The sequence below is a fragment of the Callorhinus ursinus genome, unplaced genomic scaffold (genome assembly GCF_003265705.2).
Source record: "Callorhinus ursinus isolate GAN/ISIS: 27379988/994484 unplaced genomic scaffold, GSC_fseal_2.0 scaffold10, whole genome shotgun sequence".
In the NCBI taxonomy this organism is placed as follows: Eukaryota; Metazoa; Chordata; class Mammalia; order Carnivora; family Otariidae; genus Callorhinus; species Callorhinus ursinus.
In genome coordinates this window covers 77,035,482-77,061,946 of record NW_027397072.1, presented here as the reverse complement: position 1 = coordinate 77,061,946, position 26,465 = coordinate 77,035,482, and the positions used below count along the sequence as shown (strand labels likewise).

The 26,465-nt window shown below is 45.1% G+C and overlaps 2 protein-coding genes across 13 annotated transcripts in view; one reads left to right on the top strand and one right to left on the bottom strand.

Moving 5' to 3' along the window:
- Positions 1–7,082, bottom strand: part of FER1L5 (fer-1 like family member 5) — a 55,116-nt gene extending 48,034 nt beyond the window's left edge. The window contains exons 1-6 of the mRNA XM_025868939.2: positions 6,938–7,082; positions 4,573–4,625; positions 3,883–3,974; positions 3,046–3,154; positions 1,326–1,380; positions 745–854 (exon numbers count right to left, since the gene is read on the bottom strand). Coding sequence (XP_025724724.1) covers positions 745–854; positions 1,326–1,380; positions 3,046–3,154; positions 3,883–3,974; positions 4,573–4,625; positions 6,938–7,022 — 504 coding nt within the window. The 5' untranslated portion in view covers positions 7,023–7,082. The remainder of the gene's footprint in view (positions 1–744; positions 855–1,325; positions 1,381–3,045; positions 3,155–3,882; positions 3,975–4,572; positions 4,626–6,937) is intronic.
- Positions 7,083–13,999: 6,917 nt separating this feature from the next.
- The window catches only part of KANSL3 (KAT8 regulatory NSL complex subunit 3), a 43,295-nt gene continuing 30,829 nt past the window's right edge, over positions 14,000–26,465 (top strand). For 6 of the 12 annotated variants that reach the window (XR_012379847.1, XR_012379850.1, XR_012379846.1 and 3 more), the window contains exons 1-3: positions 14,000–14,073; positions 15,147–15,411; positions 17,744–17,914. Coding sequence is in view for 2 of the 12 variants with exons in the window: in XM_025868931.2 (XP_025724716.1) it covers positions 15,197–15,411; positions 17,744–17,914 (386 nt within the window). In the remaining 10 variants the exon portion in view is untranslated. Of the gene's footprint in view, positions 14,074–14,137; positions 14,478–15,146; positions 15,412–15,872; positions 15,943–17,675; positions 17,915–20,861; positions 20,924–26,296; positions 26,341–26,465 lie in introns of those variants that run through there. The other 6 variants (XR_012379852.1, XR_012379845.1, XR_012379851.1 and 3 more) reach the window with 6 other exon arrangements.

The following is a 26,465-nucleotide window of genomic DNA, read 5'->3' as shown; positions in this document are numbered from 1 at the left end:
CCTCATTTTTAAAGGACATTTTTAAGCAGGTGCATGGCATGGTACGAATGACATCTTTGAAAGACCACTTTGACTGAAGGATGGACAGGAGAGAGCTGGAGGCTGGGAGTTCAGGAAGCCTATGAGGTGGTCCAGGGAAGTGATGGTGCTGGCTCAGGCCAGGGAAGTGAAGTGGTGATGGAGAGGTGGGGGCAGTTGGGTGGTAATAAGAGCTAGGACTTGGCCATCGACTGGATGCAGGGGGGAGGGTGAGGAAGAAGGCAGTCAAGAATGACATCCAGTCTCTTGGGCAGGTGTTAGGCTGGAGAGCAGGTGAAACCATAGTAGAAATCTTAGGTTACAAGTTACAGATCAGAGGGAAGTTGGTGAGCCATGGGATGAGGGTTCCAGAAGTCATAGCGGGAACTCTCCTCAGCCCTTCCCATACAGCTCATTTTGCCATGAACATGGCTAGCCTTGTGTTGCCAACAATCCCGAGGACTCCAGGCCTTTTGCTCTTGCAAAAGGCACTTTTGCAGGGCCTGTTGGTATACATACAGCCAACAGCGCCTCCTATTGCCGCAGCCGAGCTGTCTCTAGCTTCAGCTTCCTGCAGAAGTGGCTCAGAATGACCCCGGAGGATCATGGGATGCAGTGAGGCTCTGAGGACCTGTAGCTCTGGCCCTCTGCCATGACCTTATGGAGAGACGGGGACGGCCTGGGATCACAGCGAGAGTGTCAGGTGAATCAGCCCAGAATCCTCACCTGAAAGTGCTGAGGCTTCGAGGACAGAGCCGTGGGCATGGTGGAGTTGGGTAACATCAGTTTCTGCCGGGCCGCCTCTCCTGCACTTGGGCCCAGGATGTCGCCATTGCCTGAGGAAACACAATCTGGGTGGGCCTTCAGAGGCTGGGGCTCAGGAGGCTTTGAGGCATTACACCCATTTCATTGTTCCATCCCCAGTGACTAGCTTCTGACTAAAACCATGGCCCAGAAGTCCTGAAAGGGGCACATATCCTTCCCAGAACATTCTCATGGGAACCTCCTCTTATACTCAGTAACCCTGGGCCCCACACTCTACATGTGGCGGCTCTTGGAAATGGCCATCCTTGCTTCCCTCTGCAGCCCACTGGAGGCTGGGCCTTATGTCTAGAGATGACAAGTGGAAATATTGGGGGATATATATATATATATATAAAACCTCAGCTAGGTGTCTGGAGATCTGGCTTCTAGATCCTAACCTGGTCACAGTCCTTCTGTAGGCCTCAAGGGATGGGTCGCAAAGGTCCCAAAGAGCCCATCCAGCTATGTTTGGAGAAGAACAGGGGTAAACCCTGAGGACATACCTATCTTCGACGTATCCTGGTATCTCACAAGGGTCACCTGGAGGGTGACGGTGCACTGCAAGGCAAAGGCAGAGGGGGGCTGTAAGCTAGATCTTGCAATCCTTGGCCAAGTCATAACACTGGAACCTCGCCCAGCCTGGCCAGGTTCATGCCCAGTTCCCCCGTGCAGAGCGATGCTGGCCATGGGACCTGTGAAGTCTTGGGTGGAGGGAGGTTATAAACTGTAGGGAGAGAACAATGGGTTATAGCGGAGGGAATTTGGAGACTAGAGGAGGCATGTGGCGTGGTGGTGACAAGGGGCTACAGCAGGGTGGAGAGGAGAGGGAGAGGTGCCTTGGGATCAGCCCAGAACCGCTGATGCCAACAGCTCTTCTCCTAGCCCAACATCTCCTGACCTCGGGTGGGGACTCCAGCAAATACCTCTTAATTGACCTCCTGCCTCCAAGTGCTCTGACTACCCATCCTACCTCTAGACCATCGCCAGAATTGCCCCCTAAAAATGCCCTAACCGATCAGAGTGAAGTCACAGCTCACCAGCATAGACCATAAGGCCCCTGGTCTCAGCTAACCTCAGCTCTCCCACCACCCCCTTCGCATCCTCCCAACTCCCATGTGCCAGCAGTGCAGCAGCCCAGCCTCCCCAAACCTGCTGCCTGCCCCTCTCTCTCCCTCCAGCCTTCACACATGCACCTTACACCCTTGCCTGGGATTCCCTTCCTTTCCTGTCCCTGGGGCAAACTCATGCCTACTGAGAAACTGAATAAACAAATGGACAACAACCAGATCTTATGTAAAAATGGAACTCTGACCTACAATCTGAAGCAATCGATTCAAGAAACCAGCCCAATAAATCTGCAGTAACCCGCCCAGGAAGCCAGCCTGCTCTAAGTCAGCCTTGTAGGAAGTCAGAGTTCTCTTCTAGCAACCAAACAATAGCCCCATCACAATTGGCCCCAAATTGTCAGGACTTGATTCATAACTGACAGCTTCCCTAATTTTTGTCCCTTCTTCCCACTTGGGACCAGCCAGAGAAAGCCAAATACACACCCCTAATCAATCACATAGGATACCTGGCTTCTCGTTGGTTCACTTATAGCTTCCCCTGACCAACAGCCTCTAATCAGGGCACACTGGGAGCCTTCCCTGCTTCCGCTGTACAGCTTTACCCCTCCTCTGTCTGCCTTTGAGTCTCTGCCGAAATGCAAGTGATGGTGGCCGATGCCCTTGCTCTAGCCAGCTCTGCATAAATAGCCTCTGCTTATTCTCCTTTGGTTGGTCTTTGCTTGTTTCCATTTATCTTAATCATGTCCTCTACAAAGTCGTCTGTGACCTCCCACACGGAATCACTCACTTCGTCCTGTCTTCAGTGACCTAGCCTTCCTGCCCCTTGTGCTGGAGCACTTGTCACTGTGAGTGATGCCTACTCCAATGGACATGGGCTTCGTTCCGTTTTGTATCTCAGGCCTAACACAGGTGCTGTCATCCAATGGACAGTTGACTAAATAATCGATCTAAAAGGATGGATGTAGGGGTGGGAGGAAGGGTGGGTGGGTGGAGGGATGGCGGGATGGGGAGGTCAGGGAGATGACAGCAGTGTGACAGGGCCTCCTAGGGCAGGAAGTGCTCTCTGGTGGGGGCACTGGGCCTCTGCTGAAATGGAGCAGCCCAACTTCACCGGCTGCCCCCATTCTCCAGCCATCCTTCCTGGGGCCCAACTCACATCTGTGGACATCATGAGATGGTTAAGCAGGTTCAGGTCCTTCACGAGAAGGACCTCACTCGGTTTTTTCACCAAGGGCTGGAGCAGTATTGTGGCCAGGCCGATGAACCTGGGGAGACAAGGAGCACGTATGAGATCCAGAGTCAGGGGACAGAGTGTCTTCTGTCCCGGGCATGACTTTATCTAGAGAGGGTTTTCTCTCCTACAGGCTGTGCTGTCCACAGAGAGAGGCTGTAGGAAGGAGGCAGTGATGTGGAGAACCCACCAGAGGACATAGGGCTCTCACGTCTCTGAGAACTGACTTTGGGGCTATGAGCAGTGGGTGCCCCAGTTAGTGGCTCTGCCCTGGCTCAGCTCCTTCCCAGAAGTTCTGCTCCCACACTCCTCCTGAATGGGAACAGTGCCAAGTAACAGCTGATTGGACCAGGGGCTGGACACCTGATGGAAGCTGGGCCAATCAGAGTCTCTGTCCTAGGAATTTTGACTTGGGAGGCCATAGGTTCAGTCTCAGTGGGTGTTGGTCCCTGCTGGGCACTAGAATGGGGCCACAATAGGAAGCCAGGATTGGGCAGAGAGAAGCAGAGATTTGAGATCCTGTGGTTGCAGGATCTGCAGAACTGTCCCTGGCTTCTCAGGTTCCTGATTCTGGTCTCTCTGCACTCCCAGCCTCACCACCCTCCCATAAATCCCCCACCTTTTTTTTTTTTTTTTTGGTCCCATTAGCTGGCTGGAGTGGGTTCTGGTCCTTGCACCCTGAGTTATGGATTCAAGCCAGGAGATGCAGCCAGTGCTGTTGCTTTGGTCAGAGAGCCAGCCTCCTGCCTTTCTTTGCCTCACCTGTCTTTCTTTGCTGCGCCCATGTCCCGAAGGATGATTTGCAGAAAAGAGTCATTTTGTAGGGGGCTGTCCCAGAGGTACCAAATCAGGGTCTGTGGGAGGCACAGAGAGATCAGCATCCTTCCTCCACCCTCCCCTTCCCATCCTTCTATAAAATGGGGAAAGATGCAGGGAACGGGCTGGCCCTGTGTTTCTCTTGAACTAAGGAACCTCTCTCAAGTCTAGTTTCCTAAGAGGATGGCATTAGCTACCTTTCACCAAGGGGCTGAGCATCCTACCTGGGCTCTGCAGTGTAACTGCCATATAATGGGTGTGTCAGGAGTGAAGGGGTATGGGGACCCGGGGTGGGGGTGGGGGACATGGATGAATGGAAGAGGAGAGGGATGGATCCTACACAGGGAACCCTGTCTCTGCTTCACGTTTCGGGGAACATCAGGATGGCCAGGTTGGACAAGATGGCCATATCACGGTCCATCCTCAGAGTGGTGGAGAAGGGCCAAGAACAGCTATGGGCCCTCAGGCCCGCACAGCCATATCAGCTCAGGGGCTACTCCTAGTCCAGACGCCCTGGACTTGGGGAAAGCTTGTGTCGCTCCCTGTCCTCTCCCTAGAATTCTGAGCATGGCCAGGACCCAACCTCGCTCTTAGGGTTGTCATTGCTTCTTTTGGGTTTGTCCTGTTGAGTTTTACCTCATTCCATGTGGGGTTATTCCCTTCTGCTTCATGAGTTCTCTTCTTGATATCTGCAAAGATACCAAGGGACAGTTATTGGTGGCAGGAAATATTTCAAAGTCTAGGTTTAAGTGTGGTAAAGAGGTAGGACTCCAAGAACACTTCAAGTCTGGGCGCCTGGGCTCCCTGCTCGGCAGGAGACCTGCTTCTCCCTCTCCCACTCCCCCTGCTTGTGTTCCTGCTCTCACTGTGTCTCTCTCTGTCAAATAAATAAATAAAATCTTTAAAAAAAAAAAAAAAGAACACTTCAAGTCTATGTTGGCAGATGTGATATGGCACGGATTCTTACTCTGGGAGGTTTTAAAATTTCTCACTTTTTGTAAGAGTAACATCATCCCATGTGACAGATGATGTGTTCACTTCATTTTCTTCCTGGGAACATAGTTCCTAGCCATCTTGCAGCCAGGTGGTGCCTTGTGACTCGTTCTGGCCAATGCAGCGTGGGAGCGATTTTCACCACTGCCACAACTGGCTCCTAAAATCTCCCATGACGTTCTTCCTCTCCCCACTCTGCAAATCCATCCTCACCATCTGCAGGCAGGGTGGTGCCAGGATGACTTTGCAGCCACAAGCAGCAAGCAGCTGGTCCCTAAACCGCTGCTTGGAGGAGCCACTCAGGATTGCTGCCCCCCTTGATGCAGGACTTGGGTGTGAGCAAGAGGTAAACTTTTATTGTATTAAGGCACTGAGATCTAAAGGTTTATTTGTTACCAGAGCAAAGCCTAGTGGACCCTAAGACATGCCAAAACATCTCTAATGGGTTAAAAGTTCTTCATCCGCTAAAATTCCCCTCCTCCAGAAACATCTTTAACAAAGAACAGCTGATAGCCCTGCAAAGAACCTTTAAATTGCTAAATTACCTTGAGATTCTTCCCAAGGAAAGAATGTATGAAAGAGGGGGAGACAGTGTGTGTGCAAGTATGCACCTGTTGGGTAGTCGGAAGGGGTGCAGCGTAGTGGATGGTATATGGGGGAAGAGGGGCTCAGAAGGGTGAAAAGGGAACAAAAAATATCAAACAAACATTCAGTTATTAAGAATTTATAGGTGGGGCGCCTGGGTGGCTCAGTCGGTTAAGCGGCTGCCTTCAGCTCAGGTCATGATCCCAGGGTCCTGGGATCGAGCCCCATGTCCGGCTCCCTGCTCAGCGGAGAGCCTGCTTCTCCCTCTCCCTCTGCCTGCCACTCTGCCTACTTGTGCTCTCTATCTCTCTGTCAAATAAATAAATAAAATCTTTAAAAAAAAAAAAAAGAATTTATAGGTAAATTTGTGAGCAAACCCAGGAGTCTGGGACTTAGGCATCTTTGTAAGAGGTACTTCTGGGAGGAGAAAGATCACGTCCGTGGGATGGTAGGAAAGAAGGCTCAGAATCAGGCTGTTCCCTGGCTCATGGCAAAGATACACTGAACGTCCACTATGCCTCTCTAAACCTGTACCTGGGGACATAAACGCATATGGGTTGTCCTGTGAGCCCAGAGTCCCAAATGTCCACTCTCCGAGGGGGTGTTGTCACGTTCAGTGAGCACAGTTTCACAAGCCAGAAAAAAACTTAAGGACTTCATTCTTTACTCGTATCTATTATAGAAACAACTGTGCCTTCTTTCTCTGGACCCCGATTTCCTCACTCCCCGCACGTGCTGGGAAACCTCCTTTGCCCATATCCACCAGCAGACAGACTGTCCATTTCCCTTGCCCTTCTTCCCTTCCTGCTCCCAGCTCTGTGTTGTGTAGACACGCTTAATCTCTTTCGTGCTGCCTCCTAAATCCTCTCACCAACCCCCCCCACCCCCGCCAACCTTCTTGGACATTTTTCCCTACCTATAAAAAATGGAGACAATAAATCTTGCCTCATTTGCCCCATGGGATTGTTGTGAGGAGCAAAAAATCGTTATGTTTATGAAAAGGCTTTGTTGGTTGTAAAGGTCACTCATTAGGATCGAACAGTTACTACTGGAGGTTGTATGAGAGCTGTACATATATTGTCTTTTAAAATCCTCACATCAAGCCTATGAAGCGGGTATTTTTTTTTTTTTTTTTAAACCTCAATGTGTGGCACAGTCCTAGTTCACAGAAGCAGCTCGGGAAGTATTAATCTTTTCTTTTTCCCGTAGCCATTCCCCTGGAAAAAAATGGGAGGCAGAGATGTCATAGTAGGAGAAATAATGGCAATAAAGCTAAGTTTCGAAAGAACCGGATGATGTCTACCCTGCCTTTCTGCCATACAGGGCATCTTTTACAGAGGAGGGCCCCCATGAGTCTATTTTTTCACCAAAGGTGTGTTGCCTCTCCGGGCTCGTCTCTCTCATCCCGGAGCCTGGCTCTCACCTCGGAAGTAGGCAGACACGCAGGGTCTGGGTGGGGGGCTGAGGGGCGGGTTAATCGTGGCTGACTCCACCACAAGCTGCAGCATGTCCACCCCCTACTTCCCTCCTTTTCTCTGCAGCGGAGCCTCCTTCTTGGAGCACCTTGGTCCAACGTTCTCCCAGGGCTCACAGGGTGAGGAGAGCCCCAGGCCTGTTGCTTAGCGGTAGAGGTGATGTCACAAAGGTGGGAGGTTCTTGGTTCTGGAGAGGAATGGAGGGGAAGGACAGGAGGAAGTCACAAGGAGTACAAAGCCAGTGGCTTGAGGTGCCGAGGCCTGTACAAACAAAATGATTTGGCTGCTTGGCGTTTCCTCTTTTTCTTTCTCTCTTATTCTCACTGTCCCTCTGATCTCATGATCAGGTAGAAGGGCAGTGTTTCCTCTTTATATAAATAAGCAAGTTATCTGGAGTGAATCATTGCCAAAGTCCCACAATTTAGATGGGAAAATAAGAGAAGTGAGGTGATATGGGAAAAGGAATAGGTAAATTAAAGACCATTTCAAGGACAATTCAGGAGAAGCCCTTCTTAATGCATAAGCAAATATGTAGGCCTCTTTTTTTTTTTTTTAAAGATTTATTTATTTGAGAGAGAGAGAGAGCAGGGGAGAGGGGCAGAAGGAGAGAGAGAATCTTAAGCAGACTTTCGGCTGAGCTTGGAGCCTGACACAGGGCTCAATCTCACGATCCTGAGATCATGACCTGAGCTGAGATCAGGAGTTGGACACTTAACCAACTGAGCTCCCCAGGCTCCCCAAGCCTCCTTTTTCTAAAGGGAGCCTAAGTCCAGATATGAGTCTGTCTTTAACAAAGGGAAATGAGCTTTTTAATTAATGAGCTTTTATGCCAGCTGATTTTAAGGTTAAAAAAAAAAATCTCAAGGTCAGTACAATTTTGCTGTGGCATCTTGACTGCTCTCAAGGCCTCTTGTCATGAGGATGGAGCTGGGTCATTTGCTCTTGTCCACATTAAGCCTTTTTCGGCTTCAGGTTTGAATACTGTATAAATTACATCTTATCCAATAGCAGGAAGATTAATGGATGTTTTAAAAATGTGTCTTAGTTGATGAAACAATTGAATAGTAAGCATACTGTGCCTTTTTTTTTTTTTTAAGATTTTATTTATTTGAGAGAGAGAGACAGAGAGAGTGAGAGCATAAGCAGAGTGAGGAGCAGAGGAAGAACCAGATTCCCCACTGAGCAGGGAGCCCGATGCAGGACCCGAACCCAGGACCATGGGATCATGACCTGAGCCAAAACCAAGAGTTGGACACTCAACCAACTGTGCCACACAGGCTCCCCTAAGATTTTTTTTTTTTAAAGTAAACTCTACATCTAGCATGGGGCTTGAACTCATAACCCTGAGATCAAGAGTTGCATGCTCCACCAACTGAGCCAGCCAGGTGCCCCTACCATGAGCTTTTATAATTTAGTAAGAAGAAGATGAATACGCCCAAGGAAGATAAGGGAAAGTTTATAACAGGTGATAGCCCAAATGGACAAACAAAATGATGTGAAAAAAAATTCAGTCTCTTTAATAATCAAAGAAACTCAGTGAGATACCATTTATCACTTTGCCGAATTGGATTCAAGAGCCAAAAAAAAATAAAAATAAAAATAAAAAAAGAGAGAAAGATGTAAAAAAAAAATTCAAACCCATTAATAAGCAAAGAAATGCAAGAAGATATCATTTATCACCTCCCAAATTAGAAAAAAATGAAAAACAGTTAAGAGTGACATGCTGAGGAAGGAACAGGGGCAGAAGGAAGATACGAATCCCTACATAGCACTGATGGGAGAATAAACAGAAAAAGAGCAGAAGCCTGGCCTGGGATAAGTGCCAGGGAGAGAGAATGAACAGTGGGAGACAAGGGGCAGGCACTGCTCATTTTGGGTCATTTCTTCTAGTATTAACCTCTATGTTTCTAAATAGCATCCCTTGAATTTTTCAATTTGAGACACTGGCTATGAAGTCAGCTCTTATCCCATCCCTCACTCCTTCCTGCCTCCCAGTTTCTCTCTCCCCCAATTCCCCATTCATCACTTGCAGCCATTGCTACTGCTGTTTATTATGCACGTGAGTTTAGCTCTCTCTCACTCTGCCTTTCCTGCATCCCTGCATCCTCTTCTCCCAATACAATCACCCCTCATCTGGGGACTGAACCTACACCCAGTCTTTTCATTATTATGCTGATGTATATTGTTTCACTGAAGATCAAGGAATATACAGTTGACCTCTGAACAACATGAGCTTTTTTTTTCCCCCATGAAAAGAGTATTTTATTGTTTTTTTTAATTTAGTGTTTCTTTTCTTTCTTTTTTTTTTTTAAGATTTTATTTATTTATTTGAGAGAAAGAGTGAGAGAGAGAGCACCAGAGGGAAGAGGGTCAGAGGGAGAAGCAGACTCCCCGCCGAGCAGGGAGCCCGATGTGGGACTCGATCCCGGGACTCCAGGATCATGACCTGAGCTGAAGGCAGTCGTTTAACCAACTGAGCCACCCAGGCACCCAAGAGTATTTTATTGTTTTTGTTCATACATGCCAAGTTTCAACTTTCAATAATAAAATTCAATAAATTTGATTCCTCAATCATAAAAACTTGCTTTACACATTATTTACATGTTGCCAAAGTCTACAGCCACACAAAACATCACAAGGATTTGACTCTATGCATGGTACCATCACACAGAAGGGAGCTGATCAAACAACATACATTCAAAGATTAAATTGAAGATAGGCACAGTGTATTTGGTACTGTTCATTAACATTATAACACCTTCCTCTGAGAAACAGGTATTCCTTTTTTTTTTTTTTTTGAGAGAGAGAGAGAGACTGGGGGTGGAGGGGCAGAGAGAGAGAGAGAGAGAGAGAATCATAAGCAGGCTCCATGCCCAGCATGGAGCCTGATGCGGGGCTCAATCTCATGACCCTGAGATCAGGACCTGAGCTGAAGTCAAGAGTCAGCTCCTTAACCGACTACGCCACCCAGGCACACTGAGATAGGTACTCTTAAGCCACAATATACCAGAATTTTGCTATTCACATCAAAAGCACCTTTCAAACTTTGTGGTAACAGTAATCAGTTTAAAGAAAAAAGATACAACCAGAATTGGGAATGGAATTCAAACCTCCAACTTTTTGCTGTGCTCCAAGCTGCCATTCTTAAAGTCAGTTTAATTTGATGATTTTTCCATTGTGAACAACTTGGGTTTGAACTGCGTGGGTCCACTTGTACGTGGATTTTTTTCAATAAATGCAGTGCCGTAGGCGCCTGGGTGGCTCAGATGGTTAAGTGTCTGCCTTCGGCTCGGGTCGTGATCCCAGGTTCCTGGGATCGAGTCCCGCATCAGGTTCCCTGCTCAGTGCAGAGCCTGCTTCTCCCTCTGTCTCTGCCATTCCCTCTGCTTGTGCTCTTCTGTCTATTTCTCTGTCAAATAAATAAATAAAATCTTCAAAAAAAAAGGTTAAAAAAATAAATACAGTGCCGTACTGTAAACTTATTTTCTCTTCCTTCTTATTTTCTTTCATTTTTTAAAATATTTATTTATTTGTCAGAGAGAGAGAGAGAGAACACAAGCAGGGGGAGCAGCAGGCAGAGGGAGAAGCAGACTCCCCGCTGATCAGGGAGCCCAATGCGGGAGCTTGATCCCAGGACCCTGGGATCATGACCTGAGCTGAAGGCAGATGCTTAACTGACTGAGCCACCCAGGCATCCCAATCCTATGATTTTCTTAATATTTTTTTCTTTTCTCTAGCTTACTTTATGGTTGGAATATAGTATGTAACACATATAACATACAGAATATGTGTTAATCTACCATTTATGCTATTGGTAAGGCTTCTGGTCAACAGTAGACTTAGTAGTTAAGTTTTGGGGAAGTCAAAAGTTATACATGGATTTTCAACTGTGCAAGTTGGGGTGGTCGGCGTCCCTAACCCCCATGTTGTTCAAGGGTCAACTGTACTCTAATTCCATATCCTTTTTCTTTTTTTAAGATTTATTTTAGAGAGAGAGAGAGTACACAAGTATGTGTGAGTTGGGGGAGGGGCAGAGGGAGAGACTCTTTAAGCGGATTCCCCTCTGAGCACAGAGCCCAACCTGGGGCTCGATCTTACCACCCATGAGATCATGACAGGAGCTGAAACCAAGAGTCAGATGCTTAACCAACTGAGCCACCTGGGCGCACCCATATCCTTTCTTATATAACTTTGTGTTTTCCTGTAAATTAAGAATTTGCTTTGTTTTTTCATTTGCTTGCTTATTTTGAAAGTCTGACCAAGTCTTCCAACATCCTTCAGTAGCTCTGTGATACTCCTTTTTTTTATGTTTATTTTTTTTAGTAATCTCTACACCCAACATGGGGTTCAACTTACGACCCCAAGACCAAGAGTCGCATGCTCTTCCAACTGAGCCAGCCAGGGCCCCTTACCATGTTTTTGGTGTCACCATTGAGTTTTTTGCCATTCTAGTGGATGTGAAGTGGTAAAGATTTATTTTTCATCTTGAACCATGTCTCTTGCCTTGGTGTCCTGCTATCTGTCAACCAATCCATGGATCATCAATCAGTCAACACAGAAACCACCCCCTATGTCCTGGGCTATGTTCTCTGAAGGATACAAAGAAGGTTAATGCCCCTGACTTTGAGGATCTACTCTTTACTCTCTATGGTCAGTACCAAAATTCTTATTGGGGCATCTAAGGCTCTGCAGGCTCTGGCTTATGTCTCTTTCTCAAATTCATTTCTTTCCACTTGCTGACCACTGTTTCCTAGTTACCTTTTTTAAAAAAATGTTATCAAGCTCCCTTCTGCCTCTCAGAGCCTCCCCCTGACCCCCGTTCCTTCTCCTAGAGATCTTCTCTCCCAGTGTATACCATGTTACCTCATTCTGCTCTTGGTTTCAGTTTCAGTGTCACCTTCATAGGGACACTTACCCCATCACCCAAGCCAAGGCTGGCTCACTGTTCTGTATGCTCATCACCTTGCCCTTTAACTAATCACAGTAGGTATGGTGGGGAGTGGAGTTGTGAGGGGTCAAATGCCTAGGTTCTGGAGCCAGGCTGGTTTCTAGTTCTGCCTTTGATACTTATTAGCTATGTAACCTTGGGCAAAATACTTTACCTCCCTGGATAGGACTATAATAAAACCTAGCATATAAAGCCATTGAGAGGGTTAAATGAAGTAGGTCATCTATGTCACTTAGAACTTGTTTGGCATTCTCTAAATGCTAGCCCTTATTTTCACGGTTGTAAATTAAACAATTATTTATGTAGATTAAAAAGAAGCATGCCTCGTCAGTGCTGTATCCTCGGCACCTAGCATAGGACTTATTGCATAGTAGGAATTTAAGAAATATTTGTGAACGAATGACTGAATGCCAAGTGTATCCTCCAGGATATCAGAAGGAAAGACATTTTAGAGAGGAGATGGCCAACTCTAATCAATTGGTAGTGACAACCTGGAGTCCTGTGTGGAGAAAATGATTTTGAAGTTGCATCTGTGGTCACAGTGGACCGTGATTGATTGATTAATCATGTCTGCCAAGGCCCTGGAAAAACCCCTCCAAAGCAAGTGTTAAGGGTTTGACCTCTCTGCTATAGAGAACACTCACTATCCTGTTGGAAAGAGTCCAGAATCGTGAAATGACCAGTTTGCCTCCTTTCTCTCTACTGCCTCCCCACTCCTGAACCTTCCATCTTTCCTCTGGGCACTGAGGGCTGTGTTGCATTGCACACGCCCTCTGAAGCACTGTGTTTCTTTCTTTTGGCTGGTCTCTGGACCTACTTCCAATCAGCGTTATTTCAGTTGTCTCACTCCTGCCCTGAGAGGCAACCAAAATGAGCCGAATCAATCCACTAATCACCCTAGAATGACTGGACTTGACTCTTGATTGTTTTCCACCCCAGGAACACCTACAGTTAAATCTAGCCTGGGGGTGCGGTGTGTGTGCCTGTTTGTGGTATAGGGCTGGGTAATGAATCAAATGCGGGGGCGGGGGGGGGGGCAAGGACGCCTAGTGAAGGTGGCCAGAGTGAGGGCATATGCAGCCTCCAAGCTTGCCACGCTGGAAGGTGAGTCCCGTGCTGCCACAGTCTCCAACTTTTTAACAGAGTGCAGAAATCTGGATTTTTACATGAAATCTCCCTAGTTTGAAAAAATGTTTGCAATTAGGGGAACCTGGGTGGCTCAGGCGGTTAAGCACCCAACTCTTGATTTCTGCTCAGGTCATGCCCTCAAGGTCTTGAGATCAAGCCCTGCCTGGGCTCCGTGTCCAGCCGGGAGTCTGCTTAAGATTCTCCCTCCCTCTCCCTCCGCCCCTCCCCGACTCGCTCACTCGCTTGTTAGTGCGCGCACACCTGCGCGCACACTCACTCTCTCAAAAAAAAAAAGTTTGCAATAAAATTTTAAGAAAGCGGTGGGTAGACCAAAGAAAATGGTATTGGTATTGGACTGTACTTGGTCCATTTGCTGTCCCCGTCTGGGCCCTTACTAACCTTTCCAATCCCTCTGCAATGGCCTGGTCCTTCAGAGTTTAACCTTAGGTGACTTCCCCTTCATGACATCACCCCAATCCCTTCGTGGTACATCTTTCTTCTTGTAGGACACTCTGGGGGCCCCTCATGGTAATTATTAATCATCCTGAGATCTATTGGTGCTCCTGCCACGTTACCAGAATTACTCATTTCATTCTCTCAGCTGCCCAGTGAAGTATTTGCACATTTAGAGATGAGGGGGGACGCTGAGATCTTGCTGGGGTCATAAAGCCGTGGAGTTAAGCCGTGGGTTGGAGCTGAGATTCCAACCCGCCAAGTCTGATCTCTACCTTGAGCGACACTGCTTCCTTAAACTCCTCAGCGGCAGGGCGGTGGTCTCAACTCTAGACTGAGTGCTGACTTTCTGCTTGGGAGGAGACCCGCGCGCCTCCTGGCGCTCCTCTTCCCGCCTTTGTGGCCGCAGCCACTCCTTTTCCGGGTTTTGCCGCTCACCGCCCTCCTCAGGCGATAATCCGCTTCCGCATTTTGCGGGGCGCCGGGCGTGGAGGCGGTAACGCGCACGCGCGCAGGGATCCGGCCCGGGCCGAGCGCGCGGCCCGGCGATTGCGGGTGAGGGAAGGGCCGGCCCCGGCGGGGTGGCGGGTCCGGCGGGTCGCGGCCCGGGGTCGGGGCGAGCGGGAGTCTCGGCGAGGGCTTCAGGACTCCCGGGGCATGCGGGGATCGGGGGCTAGAGCCCGGGGCCAGGGCGGCTGGGGTCGGACGGGCGCGTTGGGCCGGGGACGGACTTGGGCCGCCGTGACGCGGGAGCCCGGCCGGGCCCGGGCCCGTGACGCGGGCGGGAGGCGGGTGCGAGGCGGGTGCGAGGCGGCTCCTCCTCGTCGCGAACTCTCGGTGACCTTGGCCAAGTGGCTTCATCTCCCCCCGAGCCGGCGCCTCCGTCTATACAGTGCGCATTATAAGCCCTGCCTACTAGATGGGGCGTTTCGAGGCTCAGTGGCGAGACCGCCGGAGGGGTACGTGGAGTACCGGGCGGTTTGCCGGGGACTGCCCACCCTGGGGCGGGGGAGAAGGGACTTCCTGGTATGGCGTTTTGCTGCAGCCTTTGGCAGGAGTTCTCATCTGGATATTTTAAGGACTCCGGGGCATTAGGAAGTAGTTGCAAAACTTTTAACATAAGAAGGAGGCTTGAAGGGCTTCCTAGAGGCCCACGTTGCCCTGCTGTTACTGGAGTGCTCCCGCTCTGGCCGCCGAGACGGCTCTGAATATTTGGGAAATGGTGTGAAGCAATGGAGCGACGGAGCCCCTTAGTTTTGGAAGAATGAATGTTTGTGATTCGTGTTTGCCAGAACCTTTCCTCCCTGCACAGGAATTTGTGGTGCTGGCCAAGCAAGTTTAGTACGTGTCCATGTGAGGCCTTTGTGAACAGTGGAGTCAATCAGCTGTCCAGTAAACGAATTTTGTAGGGATTGAGTATGGAGGATCCTGTGGTGCCAATAGCCTTTTTTAGGGGTGGTGTGGGATCTCAGGAGCCCTTCCTATGGTGGCCAAGGGTCTGTGGTGTAATGGATACTCAATTATGAATGATAGAAAGTCACAAAAGTAACAAGCATATTAGATATTATTCTAGGTTGGAAGAAATTTAGAATCTTTGAATTGCCTTAAACCGAAACTTTTCACTGCAGGTGACTAGCATGCAGATACCCATTCTCTGACTTGCTGGCCCTCTACTGACATGGCCCACCGGGGTGGGGAGAGGGACTTCCAGACTTCAGCGCGGCGCATGGGCACCTCGCTGCTCTTTCAGCTTTCAGTGCACGAGCGGGAGCTGGACCTGGTTTTTCTGGATCATAGCTATGCCAAGCCGTGGAGTGCCCACCCAGATGCCAGTAGTGCTCGCCCTACGCGCATGCTCTTTGTTACTCCCCGGAGGCAGCATGAAAGTACCATGTGAGTTTGGGCTTCTCTCCTAAGGGCTGCCCTTCCCCTCTAACTGGACAGTAATCAGATGGTGGGGATTAGAAAGGATTTTATTGTGGGAGATTATATGGGGGCCTTGGATATTTACTTAAGGCATCTCTGTTAGGCAGTGTGAGGTTATCCGGCCTATATGTAGACATCTGCATTCAAGACATCTAACAAGTTAGGAAAGCAAACAACATATTCCACGTAGTTAATAGGACTTGTATGGAAAGAGGATTATTTAGCTGGTGATGAAAAAGACAGAAGAGTTGATGTTTTAAAAATTGTCACTCAGGATTAGACTCATTTCCTTTACTCCAGTGTTCTGGCTTGCTCCAACACTGGCAATGATAACCTTTTTGAGGTAATGTGATTTCTCTTTTCTGGCTTCACCCAGCAAAGTTTAGGAGCATATTCCAAGACATATTCCGCCTTGCTTTCTCTCTTAGCTTGTCACCCACGGGTTGATGTAAACCCTTCCTAGGTCTGATTGTATTTTCAACTGGCCTACATTATAGGGTAAGGATTTTTTTTTATAAACTTACTATGTAATATGTGATACAATTACGTTTGGCCTAAATAAACTTGTTTAGCAGTTTTTTGAGCTTTAAGTTATTCTAATTTTATTTCAAGATTGATATATTCTATTTTGATGATCAAATCATGCCCTGAATAATTTTGTAAACTTTTTTGGGGGGAAGAGACTTTTCTTTGTTTTAATCTAATCGAATGTCTTATCTTTCCTCTAGGACAGGTTTTAGGTTTGTTGGTGAATAGAGATCTTTTATTTTGCTTCTTTACATCTCCTATTGAGCCTTAATGAGCTAGAGATACCATGATGTGTGTGTTTTAAACATGAATAGCATAGTGGTGTTTTGTTTGTTTGTTTGTTTGTTTTAAGATTTTATGCGGGACTCAATCCCAGGACCCTGGGATCATGACCTGAGCTGAAGGCAGACGCTTAACGACTGAGCCACCTAGGTGCCTGGATTTATATTTTTAAAAGATCACTTTGAATTTTTGTTGAATAGATACAATTCAGTAGTGGAAATAGAAGACCTGCTAGTATACCATTGCAGTAGTGGGGACCAGAGATCATGATAGGTTGAGTAGAGGCAGAAATAGTACAGATGAAGAAAAAGGATGACCTTGAGATGTATTTCATAGGTAGAACCAACAGGACCTGCCGTGGTGAATTGGAAAGACAGGGAAAAGGTGAAATTAGGATGAGTCAGATTTTTGGCTTGGGTAGCTGAGTGGTATTATGAGTTGGGGAAGACCGGGGGTGAGGCGGTGGGGGATAGGTTAGGAATGGTGACATCTGGAGTTCTCTTTTAGGCATACAAGTCCAAGTGCCTAGCTCAGTGTCTGGTCCAGAGAAGGTAATCAGCTCTTTCATCCACCACCAAATCTAGCTGCACATATTTCACTTCATTTCATAATGATGTAATTATTCCAGCCATTGGGAATAGATGCAATAAGATAATCATGGGGGTCAAAATGTTAAAAGTGATGTTTGATAGACAGCCAGTAGACCATTTTGATTGGCATAGTATTTTGAGTGACTAGTTTGGTGCAGTGAAGAGCCCTTATGGCACTAGGATTTAATTAACAACATTTTAAAATATGAAAGATCCATCACATATCCATTTCTGTTTGTTTCTGTTCTAGACTCCTTAAACAGTGAGTTAAGTAAGGTCTCTACATTCCAGGTGATCTGTCTTAGACAACCATAGGCTTTTATAGCATATAATTACCAGTTGACTTGCTAATGAAAGGGAAAGTTTGTATGAATAATTTAAAACTAGCACTGTCCAACAGAACTCTTTGCAGTGAGAAAAACGTTCTGTATCTGTGCTGTCTAATGTGGGAGCTGCTAGCCACATATGTCTATGGAGCACTTGAAATGTGGCTAGTGTAACCGAGGAACTGAATTTTTAATTCTGCTTAATTTTTATTAATTGAAATAGTTGCATGTGGCTTATAGTTACTGTATTGGAAAGTACATCTAGGCAGTCAGCTGTTTGCTTATGGAATGTTTTTGTCTTTTAACAAAAACAGCTGTTTGTCATTTTTTATGTAGACACATTTTAAAATGACTGTGTTCCCCCAGCACATAACAGCATGTCAGAGGGCAGAGATCTAGACAAGTGTGGGAAAGATGACTTTGGATCGTAATTTTCTTGTGGGTATAATGTGCTTATGCATACTTTCAAGCTGATTATATTAAAAAGTCATTTTTTGGCAACCAGATGATCGTTAAACACCTCTGTTGTGTGAAGTACGTGTGGCCTGGTCCTATTTCCTCACCTGTTTACAGTGAATCAGACGTCCCAATAGATGTGGAGACAGTCACATCAACTCCTGTGCCCCTCTATGACAATCAGAAGGCACGCAGCGTGATGAATGAGTGTGAACGGCATGTCATCTTCGCTAGGACCGATGCAGATGCCCCTCCTCCACCAGAGGACTGGGAGGAGCATGTCAACAGGTAGGCCGCTGCTCAGGAGGACTGGTCACTGCAGGGTTAATGGTCATCGCATTGTCAATATTTTGTATCATCATCTTCGTTGAAACGCATCTATTAGGAGTTTATTTCATTTGTAGCCACACGAGTCAGAATGTTTTCTTAACTCTGTGTTATAACTCTCAGCTCAGGATGCAGTGAGGTGCTTGAGAGGAGGACTTGTGTCTCAGCCCTCTTTGCATCCCTGACCCTAGGACACTGCCTGGCACGTAGTAGGCGTATAATAAATGCTTATTGAATAAGTAAATGAGTTGAATATGATAGGTATGACTAGTTCTGTATCTTATATAGGGTAGGCTATGCTGTCGGAGTTACTCAGACTACAAACAAGCCATTAAATAAGAGTACGTTTGTAAGATACTGTATTTATATGGTCTATAACTAGAGTAATGAAAATGTTTTGGAGTCACTTGAAAAGCTAACAGTTGTTTGATTTGAGTGGCTTTTAAAAATAGATTTACAGTCTATGGTTTTGAGGGAGGTTTCATGAGTTTGTTGGCTGATTTTATTCCCTTGCTTCCTGCTGACCCAGGGGACTCCATTCCTCTCTGGCCCATTTGTCATTGTTCCTTTAACATACATTTATTTATCTTTTACTTACTGCAAACAACTTTATGAAGATAAAATTTACATACCATACAATTCACCTGTTTAATGTGTACACAATCAGTGGTTTTTAGTATATGCGCAACCACAGTCAATTTGATGAACATTTTTGTCATCCACAAAAGAAACTCTGTACCCTTTAACAGTTACTTCCCATTTCCTCCCAATCCCTTCATCCCCTGGCAACCACCAGTCTACTGTCTTTCTCTCTAAATTTGCGTATTCTGGACATTTCATATAAATGGAATCATGAGATATGTGTCCTTTTGTATCTGCCTTTTTTCACTTAGCATAATGTTTTCAAGGTTCATTCATGTCGTAGCATGAGTCAGGACTTCATTCCGTTTTATTGCTGAAATTCCGTTGTGTGGATATATCACATTTTGTTTATCCATTCATCCATTGATGGATATTTGGGTTGCTAACACTGTGACTATTTTGGATAATGTTGCTATGAACATTCATGTGCTTTTTTTTGTGGACATGTGTTTTCAGTTCTCTTGCATATATACCTAGGAATGGAATTGCTGGGTCATATGGTAACTCTGTTTAACTTTTGAGGAATTTCCTACTGTTTTCCAAAGGGGCTTTGGCATTCTACATTCCCACCAGCAGTGTGTGAGAGTTCCAGTTTTCCCACATCTTTGCCAACACTTGTTATTGTCTGCCTCTTTTTTTATTATTACCATTCTAGCGGATGCAAAGTGACATCTCATTGTGGATTTAATATTCATTTCTTTGATGGCTCTATCTCTATCTGCTGTGTGTAAGGGAATGTTAAAATCTTCACATCAAGAGTGTGTAGGTAGTAAACTTGCCATAATGTTGGAGAGCTCTTGTTTTATAATAATGGAAGAGGAAGAGGTAATTAGATAGGAAGAAGGGTAGGAAGGTTTGAGGCAATTGGCACGGTTTCTGAGTCTGGTCAGAAGCAAGGAATGAGATTGAGCAGGTATGCTTGTGTGAGGAGGGTAGTAGCTATGGGAGGAGGAACGGTTCTCCACCTGGGTGAAGAGCTTGTGAAGAAGTTAAGTTGTTTGGGGTGTTGAGTTGGAATTACTGTTGTGCCCTAAAAACGGAAAATGTTCTCCAGAGCTTCAGCTAAAGAGGGAAACTTCTGCTGTGAGTGAAGGTCAACTACTAGAGTATTCCTGGAGTCAGTGAATGCAGCAAAACGGTTTATTGCCATTGTTGCGGTTAATAATAATTAAAAAAATGGTAACAATGGTAGTACCTAAAAAGAACTACCATTTGTTGAGTGCTTTCTAGGTGCCAGGCACTGTGCCACGTGCTTCATATGCATTATTTCTTTTAGTCCTCACAATAATTCTCTGAGCTATATCGCTTCTTCATCTCTATTTTATAAGATGAAGAAACTGAGCTTGGGGAGTTTAAGAAACCTTAGTTTAGGAAGTGATGGGGCAGGAATTTGTTCAAAGCAAGCCGTCTGACTCCAGAGCTCAGTGTTCTTGACTATGTACCCTCTCTTTAAGGGCAAACCTCTCAAAAAGAGAGACCAGTTAGTGGTGGCTGAACAAGGCAGCCTTACAACGTTATGTCTCCCTTTGTGGTGTTACCAGTTGCCTTGTCCTCGGTTTGCAATTTCTGAAACTGCATGGGAGAGCTGCATGAAGTTCTTTTTATCTGTTCACCCATGGTCATGATCAGGAGGTTTTTTTTTTTTTTTTAAGATTTTATTTATTCATGAGACTCAGAGAGGGGGAGAGAGAGAGAGAGAGAGAGAGAAGCAGAGGGAGAAGCAGGCTCCCAAGGAGCAGGGAGCCCGATGTGGGACTCAATCCCAGGACCCTGGGATCATGACCTGAGCCGAAGGCAGACGCTTAACCATCTGAGCCACCCAGGAGGTTTTTAGGGACTCTTCTCATACTTACCAAAGTCATCAGAGACTTAATGCATATGAATATCTGATTCTTAATTTATAAGAAGAGAAATAACCTGTAAGGCAGATGAGACACTGGTGTGGCCTGGCCAGAGCATCATTTCTTGGTAGGAGAGTTTGGGAAGCTATTCCGTTCCAGAAGTGGGTGGTGAGTGGACAGTCTGTCCTGGAGGCCCCCTCCTTCAACAAGGCGGCTGGAGGCACCCATCTTTCCTCAAAGCAAGATGGGCCCACAGAGTAGGCCAGGGAACACCATCACCTGCCCTGTCCTGCAAAGAAACACTGACAGAATCTTATCTTTGGCTTGTCTTTCTCCATGTGGACCTCCATCCTTCTGTTATGACATTGCCACAGATTGATATGATTAATTAGCGCTCAGTTTATCTCAGATTATTTGTTTTTTAGTGTCTGATGAGATTTTGGAGGAGTCCTCTCATTAGCAACAGGCTTACAAACCATCTTTTCAGGTAGGTCACTTTTGCACACAGCTAATTTCATTATTTGATGATACTTACTGGCTTCAATTTCAGAGGTCACCATTTTATGACCTTGTCCCCGAATTCTGGATGTGTAGCCTGTGTAGAGCTTGCAGTTAGTTCCTTGTGCTCTGATTATAATCATCTTGTTGCCGTTCTTTCCCTTGACTTGATTGTTAAATTGCTGCTTCTTTTCTTCCTGTATAAAATCCTGTAAAATTACAGTTTCCCATATCAAGAACTCATGGGCTATATAGGACAGTGCCCTAGAAATCTGTTTTTCCTCAGAGCTTACTGATCTCTCAGTAGAGTCAGAAACTTAATTTTCTTTGTTAGAGCCCTATTTCCCCCGCTTGAATTATTTCAGTAGAAACTGCCTTTAGATAGCTTTCTTGGGATAGATAATGAAGGCCCCCTCCTACCCCCAACCGACTCTGACTTTCTCTAGTAATGCCTGATATTTTGTGAAACAATTTAAATATCCCTCTCTGCCTGATTTAATTGCCTAGATCAGGGGTTGGCAAACTATGGCCCATGTGCCAGATTTCACCCATTGCTTGTTTTTGTTTGGTCCATGAGCTGAGAATGGTTTTTACATTTTTAAGTGGTTGAAAAAAAGTCAAAAGACACATGAAATCAGATTTCAGTGTCCATAAATGTAGTTTCATTGGAACACAGCCATGCATGTTATTTAGGTATTGTCCTTGTCTTCTTTTGCACCATACCCACAGAGTTGAATCCTTGTGACCCAGGCCATGTGGCCCACAAACTGAAATATTTACTATATAGTCTATTAAAGAATAAGTTTGCCGACCTCTGGTCTAGATCATGCTCTTGTGTCTGCATGTCAAAGTCTTGTGGCTTGTAGAGCCTTTGAAAATGATTTACATTTGCTGTATAGCACTGTCGTCCTGAGGAGGTTGGACCGGCTTTTTTTTTTCCCCCAGATGTTTTATCAAACGCCAAGTTTAATTAGATACACAGCTTTTGAAAGAGATTTAACAAAATACTCCTGGCACATGATATTTCTCAGCATGGTCAAATGGATTTTAGGACATTTCCAACATTTCAGTAAAAGAATCTAGTGTCCTTAAGCAGCTTGTCTTATCTTAAAATTCAGAACTTCTGAATTTAGCCAAAGGAAAATTGTTCTGCATTTAAAAATTTGCTCTAATTATATCTCTCAATATTGTATGTGCCTGTCTGTGTATTAATCTTAGGTTGGATATTTGAAATTTTGAGTCTAAGATCTTTGAGTTATTTTTCCCTCTCCCCCCTCCCTCCCTCTCCTTCTCTTTCCTCTTCCTTTCTTCCTTTCTCTTAGTGTTTAAGCAAAGAATTTTTATAATCTGGAAAAAAATAAGTGTGGCCTATTCAGTCCCTCTGATGTTCTTTGTCTCTCCCTGTTTGACTTCTGGTTAAAAAAAAATCCTTTAGACATTTTAATGTTGAATTAGTCTCCCTTAAAACAGTATCAGAGAAAGAATATTACCTTTGAAAACGTCAGGCTTTTCTGGGACCAGTGTGACTTTGGCTGCTTTGGATAAGATGAGCCAGAGGTCAGACATCAGTCAGGTTCTATCAAAGCATGGGGAATACGAGATTATCTGATCTCATTTAAGAAATGAAGAAAAGGCACTTCTGCACTCATGAAAATTGAATTGGTTTAGGTGGGGGGAGCACATTGACTCACCACAGTTCCCATCAGCTATTTGACTGTTTAGACTTGTATTTAAAATTCTGTCTCCTGTTTTTAAAATTTTCCTTAATTATATCTTTTGCATGCTCTTTATCTTAATCTTGGGTTAGATCATTTTTTTTTTCCTGCCCACTTAATTTTCCAGCCTCCCACGAAGCTGACAAAATATAGAGAACACGTTTCAGTTCTTGGAATCACTTTGTTATATATCCAGCAACAATCCTAAGAACTTTTTCTGGGATTTTAGACTCTCAACATTGTGGTTTTTCAATTTAATCTCAGCTGTCCTTGGTGTATTGGTGTATGGTAGTAATTTCTAAGTAGCTTTCTAGCCCCCTCCCATTTTGTTCACATCATTTTTCTTGCTTCCATCATTTTGGGTTTCAGAATAAATATAGAGTAAGAAAAACAAATAGAGAAAACATCCTGTTATATAATAAAGAACAGGATAATTTTGGAACTGCTGTTGGTGCCTTGTAAATAAATTATACCTCATTCTCTGCCCTTGGAATTAAAGTTTGCAACATGATCAATAGACTTTGAGAAAGCACAAGAGATTGTTGAACATGAAGGAATTGTATTCGCTGCTTAACCTGTTTGATTAAAAGTGAGCAATGTTGCCTGGGGTGAAGCCACAGTATAATACCACTTTAGAGGTGTTGCAGTTTTTTTATACATACTATTTTCACACAACTGGAAATTTGAAATTTTTGACACAGATAGCCTTTGATTTTTCATTTCCACTTGAAATTTATCTTACAGAGATACATGCCTATATAAAGATGTAGACAGATGTGTGTAGTGTGTATTTGTGGGGAAAGGAAGGGTGGTCACTGCAACCGTTTATAATAGCAATAAAAGAGACACAACCTAAATGCCCACCAGTAGGGTGGAACCAGCCATTAAAAACAAAGAGGTGTGTTGATATGGAAATACTGTATTTCCAAGTCCACCTGAGAATTGCTGTACATGAGAAAGCGACTACTCATGTGAATGTGCTGTGCATTTAAATAATGTGGAGGAAAATGAGATCGTGAACCAGTGGGCTGGAGCTGCTTCCCCACAAGCCTTCCTGATCCCGAGATATCCTGAGTTCCACTGTTGAGTTGAAGCCTCTCCCCACCTCCTATGTCAAAAATCTCTGAAATATCAAACCACAACAAAAACTGACTGGATCCTAATGAAGTAGCAGGAATTAAGCCAAGAGAACTAGGGGAGAAGAAAAAGGACAATTCCGCAAGACCCAAGACTGCTTTTAGTACCCCATAAGGGGGTTATGAAGGGTGGGAGGCTTGGGAGGTTAAGGGATTCAGCTGTAGCAAGAATAGCTACTGAAGATAGAGGGTGCTTCTGAATTCTCCATCGTGGACTTCAGCTGTTCTCTTACAACTTGTGCTTCCATCAGTCAGCATAGCTGAGATTATGGTTGCTAGAAGCAACCTTGGAGACCAAGAGGTCCACATATATTTTATAGTCAAGGAGCCTGAGGACACACAGCCATCTCTTTATTGCAGAGCTGGTTCTCTAACCAGTTAGTGTTCTCTTGGACTGTGTGTGTGTGTGTGTCTGTGTGTGTGTAACTGTAGTCAGTCGTAAAACTGGAGATTTTATTTTACAGAGGAAATGAAGGCCTGTTATTTTCTCCCTTTCTAGAGGGTACTCTAAGGGCAGTAGGATCAGTGTAGAAAATGAATAACAAAGGGTAATTTGTCCTCCATCTGCATATTTATTAGGCCTCGTTACTAGTATTCTTAGATGACCTGTAGAAAATAGGGTATCTTGCTGGTGGTATATGATGGAAAAGATACTAGTCTGTTATAAAGTAAGAGAAATTGAGATTGTTGAAGCTGTTTCAAGCACCTTCCCTCAGTTTGCCCACCCAGGTATGCCCACCCACTCAGTTTACAGTTGAGCCTGAATCATGTAGCGTTCCTCTCCTGCTCAGTGCTTAGTGTGGTAGGGAGTGTAGGGGTTGGTGTCTGCACTCAGCTATTTACAGGACTTGGAATGTAGTATGCATACAGTTCATCCATTTATTTATTCAGCAGACATTCAAGTGACTCTTGTGTGTCAGACACTGTTTTACATGCTGGGGATATTATACTTAAACAAAACCAACAAAAATCCCTGCTGTGTTGCCCTTTACATTCTAGCAGAGGGAGACACACTAAACAGAAGTAAAATGGGTAGAGCATGAGGTGGTGATATGGCTGGAAGGGGATATGGAATCTGGGTATTGGTAGTTTTAAATAAGGGTGAGTCAGGGGAAGCCTCAGTAGAAGGTAACATTTGAGCAATGACCTGGAGGAGATTGGAGAGGGAGCCGTTGTTTGAGGTAGAAGGAATAGATGACCAGGGCCCAGTCTGCGATGTGGGAGCATGGAGGGTGTGTGTGTCAGGTGGGATGGGGCAGTGTGGTGAAGCCCAGTAAGTCAGGGCAGTCATGGATGATGAGGTTGGAGGCAGTGGGGTCCAGATAGCCTACTGCAAGGAGGTGGCTGGTTTTAACTGATTGAAATGGGGCCACTAAAGGCCTTTGAGCAGAGTGACATGATTTGACTTAGGTTTTTTGATTGATTTTTTTCCCTCCATAATTGATTTTCCACAATGACTTTCCAAAAGGTTGTACTAATTTATATTTCTATCAGCAAAGTATGGAGAGACCTATTTTCTTACACTCTTACAACAAAGAGTATTACTAAATTTCGTAATTTTCACCCATTTGATAGGTGAAAAATAATATTTTATGGTTTTCATTTGTATGTGTGATTTTGGAGGGAGTTGATTACTTTTTTGTGTGTGACCTGCCTTTTCATGTTCTTTGCCCATTGTTTTTGTTTTGAGTATTTTATCATTTTGTCACTAATTTCCTGGAGGGTTTTTCTATTTTAATGAAATGACAGTTACTTTTCCATTGTGTTTTGACTTTATGATAGTTTAGTTTTTTTCTTTATAGAAGTTTGAAGTTTTATCTTTTTTTTTTTTTCTTTTAAAGATTTTATTTATTTATTTGACAGAGAGAGACACAGCGAGAGCAGGAACATAAGCAGGGGGAGTGGGAGAGGGAGAAGCAGGTCTCCTGCTGAGCAAGGAGCCTGATGCGGGACTGGATCCCAGGACCCTGGGATCATGACCTGAGCCAAAGGCAGACGCTTAACGACTGAGCCACCCAGGCGCCCTGAAGTTTTATCTTGATATCGTTAATATTTATCTTTCTTTTATGGCTTCTAGGTCTTAGGTCATATTTAGAAAGGTCTTATTCAAAGATTTTATTTATTTGACAGAGAGAGACACAGCGAGAGAGGGAACACAAGCAGGGGGAGTGGGAGAGGGAGAAGCAGGCTTCCCTCAGAGCAGGGAGCGCAGTGCGGGGCTCGATCCCAGGACCCTGGGACCATGACCTGAGCCGAAGGCAGACGCTTAATGACTGAGCCACCCAGGTGCCCCTAGAAAGGTCTTATTCATACATTATACACACATACCCACCACTTTTTCCTATTTAGTGACTTTATTTTTTAATATTTAACTTTTCTACTTAGAATTTATTTTGGTGTAAAGAGTGATGTGTAGGGGTCCAGATTTTCTTTTTCCAATTGGCTAGTAGTTGTCTCAGCCCTATTTACTTTGACCCTACTGATTGAAATACTACTATGATCTCATTCCAGGTTCTCATTTGAGTCTGGCATCCACTTAAGTTGTTTTTTTAAAGGTAACTTAATTACCAGTTTTTGTGTGTGTGTGTGTGTGGCAGGGAGAGTTGATAAATATTAATTGGGCATCTTCTGTTACCTTTCTCTTAGTCTCTTTAGGAAGGTTACTGGCCAGAGTTCGAGT